Raw genomic sequence first — 13,030 nt, 5'->3', positions numbered from 1 at the left:
GTTTTTATCTACCACAGGGGCATCCAGGAGGGCACTTTTGTGGCGTTTATTACGAACACGAGGGCACCAGAGAGGAAAGTGTTATTAAGCCAGGCGTTAAATGAGACACATTTTTATTTATTTATTTATTTATTTTCTGCTTTCCTGATCGTCCTGCATAGACACATTTTCTAGCATTATTTTTGTTAGACTTATGGTGCTGTCTGAGGATTATTTCCCATAATTCTAGGCGAGTAAGAGGTCAAACAATCAGCAAATGAAGACAGAAGAAGAACAACACACGTTTTAATACATACAGCATTTATGTTCAAACATTAGTTCACACATTATCCCACAAAGAAAAAAAACCAGCAGATCCAACAGTGAAGAGAACCATTTCTCTTCCACAGGACACACACTGCGGGCAGATGGATCCGAGACCAGACTTTACATTTCTGCATATTCATTTCATGTTTGCCAGCTGTGCCGCGGCGCAGTCACACATGCCTGGAGGGCGAATTAAATCCCATCCTCTTTTGCTCATTTAGTTCAGGGTGGGGGGGGGGGGGGGATTTTTCCTGCATGCAACTGCTATACGGTTCCAAAATGTCGCAAAAAAAACCCAAAACTATAAAATCCAAAGACTCATCCCTGATTAGCAGGATGCACTTTGCAATTATTTACAACGAGAACAGAGGGATGCTTAAACCTGTGGCAGTTGCATAGTCGAAAAGGAGAATCACAAATATCAAATCTTTGGCTGCTCGCGACGAAACCGCAATATCTGTTACAGCTGTCGCTGACATCTTTTGTTCTTCAGTTGAAACGCAATCAAAATGCCACGATGGACGGACTGCGGGTCGTAATTCAGGCGTCCCACTCCAGATCAAAACACTGACCGTATGGATGATCACACATGCAGGCCACCAGAGGAAATAGCAACAACAGAAAAAATGTTTTGATCCAATCAATTCAAAAGGCTCTTGATCCGGCTCATAGGAATGCTTACACACATCACAACATCAACAACAGTCTGGAGGTTGAACCCGTTCAGGCCGCCTCTGTTCGGATCTGCATGCAGGGCTTTCAGAGCGCCGCACTGGTGTGTGACTGAGGTAATTGTCTCGTGTGGCCTGCTTTCATGTCTCGGATTGGGACGGCGGGCTGCGGCTCCCCGTAAACAGGATTACTCCGTGAAGGCAGCCTCCTCGGTTAAGGACTCAGAGTCTCAGTCGGTGCTTCTTCTCTGAAAAGGATTCAGCAGGCGGGCGGGCTACACCTGGAAGTCTGTCCCAAAGTGCCTGATCTGGGCGTCAGTCATAGAGAGATAGGTGGTCCTCATGCTGGGCGAATACTGCAGGAGGAAGTGATGGAAAAAAACACAAGTTAGCACGTCCAAATTCAAACAACGGCATCTTAGAATTCGATATAAATAAGGTGTGATGAGGAGGTTTGGGGAGTGTTTCTGTTGACGATGAGCGGATCTCTAAATCAAGGAGGTGGTGGATTCAGGGAGCGGAACTTAAATGTAGCACGAGTGTGTCAGGGGTCACACAATCAGTTAGACTCACATGTGAAAGTCAGTGTCGGGAGGTCACACAGCTGTATGGAGCTTTAACGGGGTCTTATAGGTTAAAACCTTCTGCATAGCATGCGTCTTTACGGCGGTAAGCCACAGCGCGTTTTCAAGGAGCGGGATGAGAATGAAATCAAAGAAATCAGGAAGAAGTTAGACAACAAAACAAAAACTTACAGCTTCTAAAAGAATAAAAAAAAACAAACAAAATGAAAATAACAAAAAGGTGAGACTCCTCACTGAGAAAGTGCTTACAAAAAAACATTAGCGAAAATGCATTGCAGAGCTTATTCACAAAAAAAAAAAAATAACAGCAGAAGAAAAAAAACACATTTCCCTCCACTGCTCTATTGTTAATACCCTGCAAGTACCTTTTTCCAAAGCGTCTCGGTCACACTAGCAAACAAAAAAACGCCACCGGTGCCTCACAGAGGCTAACTAAAAATTTAAACAGCGGTCCACATTCTCCATCTCCCTCAAAAAGGTGTTTCAAGAGCGCAGCCGAAGCACTGACTCAGCAGCACAAACAGAAAACTTAATAAAAAGGAAAGAAACTTCACCGAAAGAGAAGAAACCTTAAATGTGGAGAGTGAGAAGTGAGGAGTGTTATCTGTTCCCCGGCTGCAGCTCTGCAGACGGCGCACGCTCACACACTATGAGCTCTAAAACTAGACACCTGCACGGACGTTATCCATCGAATGGTTATTTTCATACATATTTAAATGTGTGCATGAGTCTAAGAGGTGCTCTGTGAAGTTTGGTGGGAAGATATTTTTAAGAAAGTGATTTTTTTTATTTTTTTTTATGCCAAAACAAACAAAGACACTCTCTTTGTTCTCATGGCTGGATAAACAAGCTGACCTTAAAGGGCCACACAGCTTCATACTGTTTTTACTTTGTTGTGGCGGACCCCGCCACTTTTCTAGCCTCAAACAGCGTTCTTGGGGACCTTATTTTCCTCTGAGAACGGCTTGTTTATTCACTCACGGAGAAAAAGTTTGCATTATTACCTCATTAATTTTGCAGACATTAAAATTCAGAGTCGGAATTTCTCCGCATGAACTAAACTACAAAGAAATACATAAATCCAGAGCGGCGGCGGGATGGACGGCAGCTCGGGGGGGTTTTGGCGGCGAGTGACTTTGCATACAGAGATGAATGCACTTCAGTCAGTGGCCAGCAGAGGGCAGTCTTCCATCACATGCAAAGCGACATCCCTCCCCCTCCCCTCCAAAGTGTGTTGGCAGTGTGCAGCTCTGTGCGGTGTGTGTGTGTGTTGTCATGCTCGTGGTGCTGCTGTGCATGCTGTCTGTGAGTGTAGCAGCAGTGTCGAGTTCACCGGTGCCCTCATCCTCATCACACAAGGGACACCAGAGCCCCACAGGGCCAACGCACCGAGGGAGGTGGGGAGCCTCTCCCTATGAGCGGCACGTTCTCGTATCGAGGACTCCCTCCGAACAGCATGGACTGGTTCCTGCGACAGAGAGGGGAAGGGGGAAGGCGGTGAGAGATGTAACCCAGATGTGCTGCGATGCTGTCAATCACGTGGATCTTACATGTATTCAGGAGGCGCTGTGGTCGGATTCGGAGGCGGGTGAAGGCTGGCCACGCTGCCCAGGCTGCTCGTGTAGCTGCAGAAGCTGTGGACGTTGGACCTTCTGGGGTTGTACGACATCCGCCGCGCGTCCGGGTTGAACGGGTCCTCCTCGTCTATGTCGTCGTACTCTTTGTCCCTGGGGAGAGAGCGCTTGTGTAAACACTTTGCAGGAGTGCATTGTGGGCAGTACCGTAAATGGGATAGGGAGATGCTGCTCGGTGCTAACCTGCTGGCCATTAGCGTCCACACTCTGAACACGGCGCACAGCATGCCGGAGAGCGCGCAGGCGGCCAGCAGAGAAAACAGAGAAAGGTAGAGGAGCCCTTCCACCCCGTCGTAGCACACACCCATTAACGAGTCCAGGTAGTCCTGGAAGAATGGACACACATACACAATGCATGTATTGTTCAGCCATGTTTTTAGTTTTCACACACTTTTCAAAGAGAACTTCACTGAATCAGTATTTCTCCAAACCCACTGAAATAAAATCCATTAGCTGATGTTAAAAAGAACTGATGGAGTTTATAAAAACACGTTTGTTTACGGCACGTTTTCGGGGACATTTAAAAGATGTCGTGGAAGAATTCACTCAAGGAGGAGTTCTGACAGCAGAGACATCTAGTTAGCATGCTAACCACGACCCCGTGCTTTCTAATGAAACCCCTGTGAGCTCCCAGTCTGGACCGCTAACTGCACGGCTAACTGAGCTAACTAGCTAACAGCAGTACGACGTTATGGGAGTGTGAATTCAAGAGGTGACCAGTTCCTACACTGAGCACCTTTAAGTGACCGTCGTTCAGAACATCTGCGGCTCTGCTGAACAACTGCAGCAGAAACAAAGTGGGGACGTCTTAAAGTGAGTTTTATCAAATGATCATAATCAGTTTGTGATGAGGTGTTGTTCAGGTTTGATACTTGATTGGTTTAAAAGGGCAGACTATAAACAACATTACTATTCTGAACTCAGACAAGCTGTTGTGAGGGAGGAAATGATGTTACTGCGGCGGTTCAAGCAGACGTACCGCCCTGAATGCGTTCACACAAACTTTATTGTTGTCATTTGGAAAGACTTGTCTAAAAAGGACTGATGGGTGATGCTAACTTCCTGGTTATCCTTCATAATGACGTCAGCACTCCTCGCTTTTACATGTAAATAACATATATCACCGACATGCATCACCGCCCTGCTGTCACTGCAGATCCCTCAACCTCCACCTTACCTCGTCTCTACACACGTCTGACGCACCTACATGCAGCAAAACACAATTAAAATCGACGTATGAAGCTCCTATTGATCCGAAACATCTGCGGCGCGACAAAGACTCATTCCGGCGCGGGGACGTCTTCTCTTTACACAGATAAAACTCTGACAATCTGAAATCCGCAGAGGTAAACTCTTAAATGACTTTAAAGTGAGGATGTGTGGGGGCGGTGAACAGAGCCTGTCTGCTAGATACAGTGTACTGACAATCACAGTGGTGTCTCCAAACATGTCAGAAGTCTAAAAAGTGAAAGGGAAAAAGGTTGAGAATCAGTCAAGTCGCTCCTCCATGTGGCTCTGAGCTACGCTCCAAAGCAGCCCTATTAAAAAGCGTCCCGGTCGGAATCTGACCTCACCTTATGTAGCCCGCGGCAGTCGAGCAAGGCTGTTAGCTGGTGTACACTGAACTCAGTGGAGTTCAACAGTCGCTGGATCCCCAAAAGGTCTCTCTGTGTAACAAGGTATAAACGAGAAGGAGAGAATGATACACACTTTTTCCACAGCCCGCCGTAATAGTGTGTCGGTCGGCCACTTACCTCCGCGGTGGGGAAGAAAGGCACGGAGAACTGCAGCAGGCCCTGGATCTGCAGCTGCATGGTGGTCAGGGAACGCTGGCAGATCGTCAGAGACTGTGGAGACGCAATCAGCCGCCGCCATCACACACACACACACACACACACACACACACACACCCAACACAAACAATCACAGGATCCCATTAAGGAGAGCATTGTTTGGGCACGTCAACAAGTCATTTGGTGTTAAAGAAGGCTTTTTTAATGCGCTTAACAAGAGGAGGACACACTTCTTCTCCAGACTGGCAGGCGCAGATTATCCTCCACCACCAACTGTCTCGCCCACCAGTCACCCTCCACCCCTCCCCCCCCCGTTCACACCGCCCGCGCTCACACGCAAAACAAAAGAGCAATATTTACATCAACTAGGCCATCAGATAAAAAACATTATCCTCACTTAACAAGCGTCGTTTTAATCCCTAAATGGATCTGGTGACGGTAACTAAACATTTGGGTTTTAATTATTACCGGTCACGGATTAATCCGCCACCAATTCCCCCGATACGCGTCACGCAGATACAGTTGCAGCTCACGAGAAGGAACATTTTTAAAAAAAAGAGCCCGACACTGTACAGAGAAGTAGTAGTAGTAGTAGTCATAGTAGTCACATGAGCTTAAAGGGGCGGTTCACCCTAAAATAAAAAAAAAACAACATCATTTTACTCTTGAGTAGAAAGTTTTCTGAGTTTTGGAGCAATCAGCTGTAGAGACCGTCTGCCTACAGGTAAGAGTAAAGAGCTAAACTTTTCATTTTGGGATGAACTGTCCCTTTAAACCTACTTGGTCTGATGGGTTATAATATTTTCAAGAGTCGGGTGTTTTCTTCATGAGCTGCGATGTGTCCGTGACGCGCGTTCTGAGGGAACGCATGTGGGATCAAAAAACCATGAGCAGCAACAATTAAAATCCATGTTTAGTTACCGTCAGCGGATCCATTCAGGGATTAAAATGATCCGTGCTGAGTGCGAACAGTAAATAATACACACGGGGTTTTAAAGTTGCATGATGCCAGGAGAGTACTGAAGTGTGTGTGTGGGGTGAAGGTGGAGTGTCACTCAAGAAAATAAATAAAACTCCTCCTCGTTGATAAGTGGGCATCAAATTCACACCCCGTGCGCCGACACTTGACCCTCCGCTAAGCGACCATGAAGGCAAACTTCATCGTTACGAACCTGTTTGCCACTCAGACTATCGCACGGTTCAACCGGTCAAGCACACAAGGACGACTTCCGCCGTCAGCCTGCAGCAAAATGTTCCGTCTGAGTTTTTAACAGCTCCGCTGCTTCGTTTGCACTCCACGTCCAGACGTAAAACAGATCTGAGTTTTGTGCTTATCGTATAAATTCTACGTCTAAATCTGCTCGACATGAAGTCTTTTTAAATAGGATTCATTGAGGATGTGCGATAGCTCTGTCATTTCTAGTTATTTAAGCTCGTGTGCAGCCGCTACCTTTCTGCATGATTTACAGTAAACTGAATAAATGACTACAAATACGTCGCTCTTGAGAAACACCCCGTGGCACAGATTACACTCAGGGTAAAAGATATGCTTCATTTTTTGGAGACCCGAATACGGGAAGGAAGAAAAAAAAAAAAAAAAGGAATCTTCTTTGATCAAACTTTATCACTTTAAGTAATTGAATTAGTTGTTGGAGGCTCATTTTTCATAACAGCCGATTAGGGCCTGATTAAGATCTGGCCGCCTGGCATCCTGCAAGGAAAAACTTCAATTTAAAAATAGCAATACATTTTCCAGTGTGTGACACCGAGTCAACACGTGTGTGTGTGTCTGTGTCTGTGTGTGTGAGTGAGCAGATAGCTGAAGTCAATACCTGCTGGAAGGGGTTCGGTAGATTCGGACTGCAGAACAAATAATAGTGTGCAACATCTGGAGGAGGAGGAGGAGAGAGATTAGCAGGGCGACGGGGAAGATGTGTCAGGTTGTGTTTGTGCAGATGAATTACCTGCGCTGAGGAAATCCTTGGTCTGGTTGACAATGAACTTGTCAGGAGACACACAGAAGTCGCTGGTGCCCTGTGGGAAAACACACAGCGCGCTTTAATTCTGCGAGCATTCCAGACCAAAGAAGACGCGAATCGGACTCCAATGTCTCGCCCTGCCGCAGAGGGAATCTGATTTTGCGTAGCTTTCGTGAATGCTCTCAAACATGTGCGACACAGAAGGATGCACTCACATACAGACACACACGTTAAACAGGGAAAAAAAAACGTGTCGACAGCGTGGAGCGTGTCGTGCTTTGCTGACCGCGCATGATTAATATTTTCGTGCTCTTTAGTTCGTCCGCGAAGAGCCGCTAACGCGCGCATAAACTGTTAGAGGGTCAAGGTCACGCCGACTCTGTGCACTTCGTCTTCTAAGAACACGGAGAGACGGAGGAAAATAACAACAACAGCAGAAAAAGCTTTCAAAGAATAATTTACAGCGGGGGGGGGGGGGAAAGAAAAGCGCTGAGGTCAAAGACAAGTGTCGCGACGCAGGGTCAGAGAAATCAAAGTCTCGTGTCGTTTATTCCTCATACAGTCTGCTGTCCGCTCGCTGTCTTTCAGGTCGTCCCCCCCCCCCAATCAGTGTGTTTCTCTGCAGCCTCTCGTTGTGGAGAGCAGCACAGCGAGCGATCTAACAAAGAAGTCATCAATGGAAAAAGAAAAAAGAAAAACATGACGCAACACAGGACGCAAGAAAAGTAAAGCACGCGGGAACGGAGCTGCAGCAGCGCGACCTGACACACAAAGGGCCTACCTACGCTTCATCTCCACGTTCTATACTTAGATTCACGCACGCTCTCCCTCATTACATATCTTTTTGCGGCAAAAAAAAACCAACTGCAAATGCTCTGTTATGGTGTTACCCTTCATCTCCATCTCATTATACTAGCGGGGACATTTTTGTTTATGCTCCGTCTCATCAAATATGTATAAATTTATGGGCATTTTTCTAGGACACCACCATCATCCACCTTCCCTTTCAAGATGCAACATGTTTTGGATGTTGCAGTTTTTTTTGAATAATGTCCTTTACTTGCTTCCGCACGCTGTCCCACATTCATACTCTCTGACCGGAGACCGCGTCCCTTTGATAACCCGGTCCTGTGTGGACGAGCGGCCTCGCTGTTATTAATAACCAGGCAGGTTTGATGTTATTGAGCAAATTTACCTCAGCTCGCGAGTGACGTAACAGCCTGACATACGTGCACGCTGGAGACGCGCCGTCCTCAACTATTCTGGATAAGTGGGCCGGAGGGGTCAGTAAGGGCTGTAATGAGCTATGCTCATCTGCAGAAGATAATCTGGCTTTAAAACTGCGGGAGAAGCTCGGCGTTCTGCGAGAACCACGAGAGATGTCTACATTTCACACCCGGGCGGTTAATTCCAGGTTGATATCGCCCTCCCCGTCTCAATTACAGCAGCTGTGTAGATGTGAAATCCCGCGGGATAATCCACAGATGGGTTAATCTACAGGATGCGAGGAGATCGAGACGGTGGACATAAGGGACGGAGGAACGCTGGAAGCGAGGGGTTACTCTTTGCCCCCCAGGCAGCGTCCCTAATGTGAGCTCCATTAGGCCCAGATGTTCTGAACACATGTTGTACAGACAGGCAGACACAACAATCTGTCATCAGCACGGAGGACATAAGGAAGAGGAACAAAGCCGAGACGCCTCTTAAGAAGAGATTTTGAAGAAAGCAGAACTAGTAATTAATGCTGGAAAACAGCTTCGTTTGCAGCGGCGGCGCTGAGGGCTGATTGACCTCGGAGGCCGGGGAGCGGTAATCAGCTTTACTGCATGACTGACCGTAGAAAAGCAGCGCCTGCGAACGTAAACAAACATGTGCAGACACGTCTTAACAGGGAGATGTGTCCAGGAACACATGCTTATTGACAGTAATGCCCTCGGGAGGTAATTGAATGAGCCGGGGAGGCTAAAGACGAGGACCAGCACTGTCCACCGACATGTCAACGGGATCAACGCCAACACCAACAACACTGTAGTCTGAGTGTCAGAGGGTCCAATCAAACACAAACACACATATATAAATAATAATGCGAGTGTGACGGGACTTTGAAGTCCAGCTCCATTCAGATGAGTCGCCTCCATGTTCCTACAGCCGAATGATTGAGTGTCTGTGTTGCACAGAAACAGAGCAAACAACGGCCACTCACAGCGACTTTAAAACCCGCTCGTAATGTATCATATCGGCCTAATACACCCCGAGAATGTCATTACTTTATGTAAAGCACCCAATTACCACTTCAAGTCACTTACAAAGTCATTATGATGCAGTCTAAAATGATGAAGGAGCCCCAAAACCTGTAAATCAGTGAACATGTTTGAACCACTGACTCCAAGTGTTGTTCTACAACATAAAATAAGAGATTCAAAACCTCACGTTTGAGTTGAACCTTATTGTTTCTTTGAAAAGATGCTAAATGAGGTAGTCGGGGAAATTAAACGCCATCGCATCGACGCCATCCCCCTAATTTGTTGGTCGCCCAAATTTTACGAATTGCACCTTTAAAGGTTTTACCCACGTCAGACACACGTCCGAGCATCTTTGAATTAAGATGTTTTCTCTCACCACAGCTGTAGCGGTGCTCGCTCCCAGTGTGGCCCAGCTCAGGATCAGGGACAGCGCCACAAAAGTCATGATCCTGAGGGGAAGAACAACAAATGAGAGAGTGAGAGAGAGAGAGAGAGAGAGAGGGAGGAAGGAAGGGAGGGAGGGAGGGGTTGACAGGGAGATGCAGACAAAGACACACAGAGAAAGGCAGGTAATTTGATTTATCTTTGCAGCGTTTGTCTGGGATTTCTCCTCCTTCTGCCTGAAGACAGAGTCAAGTCGAGCTTCGCAGCGCTGCAATCGCAGATTATAAATTCAATTTATCGTGATGCGATGTAAAGGTAAAATAACTCCTGCCGGATTCACTTGTTAGCTCAAGAATAGAAAAGATAGTCTATAGAATCAGATCGAGTCAGCAATACGTCTTGAGTGAAAGCGGTTCAGTCTCACGAGGCCACGGCTGAAGAAGTCTGGGGACTTTCCGTCTCCTTTCTGCTCTGCTGGGTTCCACCGGCAACATTTTAATTGGCCGCACTTTCTGTCACTCACGGACGTATTAGCTGTCAATCACAGAGTCGCTTCACTGCCAATCAAACGCTGACACCAGCTGTAGTTTGTCGACCTCTTGTTTCATCCCCCACTCTTTTCATCTGAGAGGAGTTCAACAGGCTCTTAACATCGGGGAGGTGGATTGTAGGAACATTGAAAAAATAAATAAAAAATCCCCACTATTAACCACCATTTTGTTAGCGACCACAACCAAGAGCCGGAGAAAGTGCTGTGAGTTCTGAACAGCCCTCCTGATGGTTTTAAAAATGGCTGCAGAGCGCTTCTGCCCTCCGCTCGTTCATCGGACCCTCTTGAAAGCACCAATAAAGTAGCCTGAGAGCACTTAATAATTAGTTAAGGGAGAGGACTCATCCTGCCCGGGCGATCAATAGGCATTAGTGAGAGCCATCAGAGGGGGGATGTGGAGAGCGATCTGGAGCATCATCTGCTCACACTGACACGTAGGCTGCACTAAATTGGGCAAATGGGAAAGGAAGTCTGGACTGTGGATCGCCTGTCGGTTTAAATTACTGGTTATAATTTACCAAGTCAGACGTTCCTCATCCTGACTGTTCCGTTTCCTAATTTTCCACTGTCGTTTATTTGCACGCACAATAAATACACAGTTATCTCTCCTATTTAAATGTTAATAGAAATACTAAAAAGAAAATGAAACTACAGGGCTGTGTATTATCATAAAGTTGCCTTTAAAGTTCACATGAAACGGCTAGCAAAGCGCTATTTGCTTCGGCATAGGACTTGTTGTGGATATTGATCGGCATTTACAGCAGTCGATAGAGCTAAATGTGCGTTAAAGCCCCGGCCATGGAGCTAGTGGTCTGCTGACTCTCCCCCGGATTTGGTATCTCATGGTGAGCATGACCAGCGAGGACGGGACAAAGGCCAGTTTAATGACACGGGGCTGAGATGGTTTACTTACAGGATGTGAGTCCAGATGCAAGCCTAATCAACTTTACCACAGGCAGCTACATTTAGCTGCAACCAAGTTAGCGTAACTATCCATCAGGAATCAAATCAGTTCTGTTACTCGCCTCTGTAGTTCTCGGAGGCTGGTTGGGCCGAAGTGTTTGTTCATTACTGGTTAGCAGTAATTAGCAGTCACCTTTGCCTCAACTCTGGACGGATAGCTTTACTTGTTGCCGAGCAGAGAGGAAAACCAGGAAACACTTTCTCCATAAATTATATGATGCGGTTTTGTTTTTTTGTACAGCAAACACTCCACTTTGGCGGCATCCTTCCCTTTTGTACATCTGAGGCGGAGTCATTAACATTAAGAAAAGCCCCAGAGTGCAGGATGAGTCATGTCTTATCTATGAGGTAAAGAGCAGGACGTTTGTGATAGAGAACACTTAAAGGGATATTCCGGTGTAAGTTTAATCCAATGTCTAACACACAGTGAAACTGTGTTAGACTCCCTCTCAATAGATCAAGTTATCAGACCGCTAATTTACAGAGTTTTATCAACCTCAGAAACGACCGCACGACAACAATACACTGCAGTAAATGGATCCAAATATAAACCGCCACCAAAAAGCCACAAATAATGCTCAGAACAGCACCAAACTTCAGCAACAGTACAAATAGGGTCTCAGCACATAGTCAGCATCTAACCTCCGCTAGCTTAGCTGGATTTCTATTGTGAAGCTAAAAACAGATTTCAACTCTCCTCCATCAGCTTCCGGGTCGGGGAAGTCCCGACGCGACGATTACCGAGTGCGGTTAGAAATGCTCAATTCCGTTCTTTTCCCTGTCCGCTCTCGATAATAACTGTTATAAACTGGCAGGTAAGACACATATGAACTTTGATTGCTTTTCCATGGAGTCATAATCATACATTTTCATCCACGAGCCGCGGAACTCTACTGCACTCGGTAATCGACTCGTCGGGACTTCCCGTCAACAGGAAGCTGCTGCAAAGAGTGGTAAATTTAGTCAGCTTTTCAGTAGAAATCCAGCTAAGCTAGCGGAGGTTAGATGCCCCGGACTATGTGCTGAGACCCTATTTGTACTGTTGCTGAAGTTTGGTGCTGTTCTGAGCATTATTTGTGGTTTTTTTGGTGGCAGTTTATATTTGGATCCATTTACTGCAGTGTATTGTTGTCGTGCGGTCGTTTCTGAGGTTGATAAAACTCCGTAAATTAGCGGTCTGCTAGCTTGATCTCTCCAGCGGGAGTCTAACACAGTTTCACGGTGATTTAGACCATGGATTAAACTTACACCAAAATATCCCTTTAAACTTTGATTTTTGACTTCATGGGAACTTTGCAGGTCCAGTGTGTAGGATAAAGTGGAATCTTGTGGTGACCTGATCAGATCAGGGGGCGGCTGAAAGCATGAAAGCCAGTGTTTGTTTGTCCGCTCTGGGCTACTGTAGAAACATGGTAGAGTCTGTGAAGGAGGATTTGCTCCCTCACGTACGTAAGGTAACAACAACAACACAACCCTTCTTAGCTTCAGGTGATTGCACACTAATCAAATCAGAATTATTAATATCATTTTCACACTGGACCTTTAACAGCACGTGGAAGTGAAAGGCACCGGGGGGAGGAATAAAGGCAGCGTCAGCATCAGGGCTATTTGAAGATGTAATGCGGTCGATGGTGATGTTCATGCGGCGACCTTTCGGTGCCAGGGAGGCGGACGGCAGCCCTGTTGGTCCGCGGCCAGTGAAAACACAGCTGGAGATGAAAAGCAAACACCTGCGAGTTTCGCACGCGGGGCTACCTACGTGATGAGCAGCCACCGAGACTGCTTGGCCATCCCCAGGCACATGGCCAAGCAGATGACCAGATCCAGGATCAGCAGCAGCAGATAGTTCAGCCATCTACGAGACACAGGAGCACGAAAGCGTCAGTTCATAACAACCCTGATTGATTGCATTTCCCCCCCCCC

The 13,030-nt window shown here is 46.6% G+C and overlaps 1 protein-coding gene across 1 annotated transcript in view; it reads right to left on the bottom strand.

Annotated features, from left to right (window-relative positions):
* Nucleotides 1–228: 228 nt before the first annotated feature.
* Nucleotides 229–13,030, bottom strand: part of ttyh2l (tweety homolog 2, like) — a 33,743-nt gene continuing 20,941 nt past the window's right edge. The window contains exons 6-15 of the mRNA XM_030406508.1: nucleotides 12,867–12,962; nucleotides 9,587–9,659; nucleotides 6,953–7,022; nucleotides 6,821–6,876; nucleotides 4,950–5,042; nucleotides 4,770–4,862; nucleotides 3,379–3,521; nucleotides 3,112–3,288; nucleotides 2,951–3,029; nucleotides 229–1,333 (exon numbers count right to left, since the gene is read on the bottom strand). Coding sequence (XP_030262368.1) covers nucleotides 1,253–1,333; nucleotides 2,951–3,029; nucleotides 3,112–3,288; nucleotides 3,379–3,521; nucleotides 4,770–4,862; nucleotides 4,950–5,042; nucleotides 6,821–6,876; nucleotides 6,953–7,022; nucleotides 9,587–9,659; nucleotides 12,867–12,962 — 961 coding nt within the window. The 3' untranslated portion in view covers nucleotides 229–1,252. The remainder of the gene's footprint in view (nucleotides 1,334–2,950; nucleotides 3,030–3,111; nucleotides 3,289–3,378; nucleotides 3,522–4,769; nucleotides 4,863–4,949; nucleotides 5,043–6,820; nucleotides 6,877–6,952; nucleotides 7,023–9,586; nucleotides 9,660–12,866; nucleotides 12,963–13,030) is intronic.

Source organism: Sparus aurata, chromosome 23, assembly GCF_900880675.1.
Source record: "Sparus aurata chromosome 23, fSpaAur1.1, whole genome shotgun sequence".
NCBI lineage: Eukaryota > Metazoa > Chordata > Actinopteri > Spariformes > Sparidae > Sparus > Sparus aurata.
The sequence above is the reverse complement of the archived record's forward strand: the minus strand, read 5'-3'. Positions and strand labels throughout refer to the sequence as shown.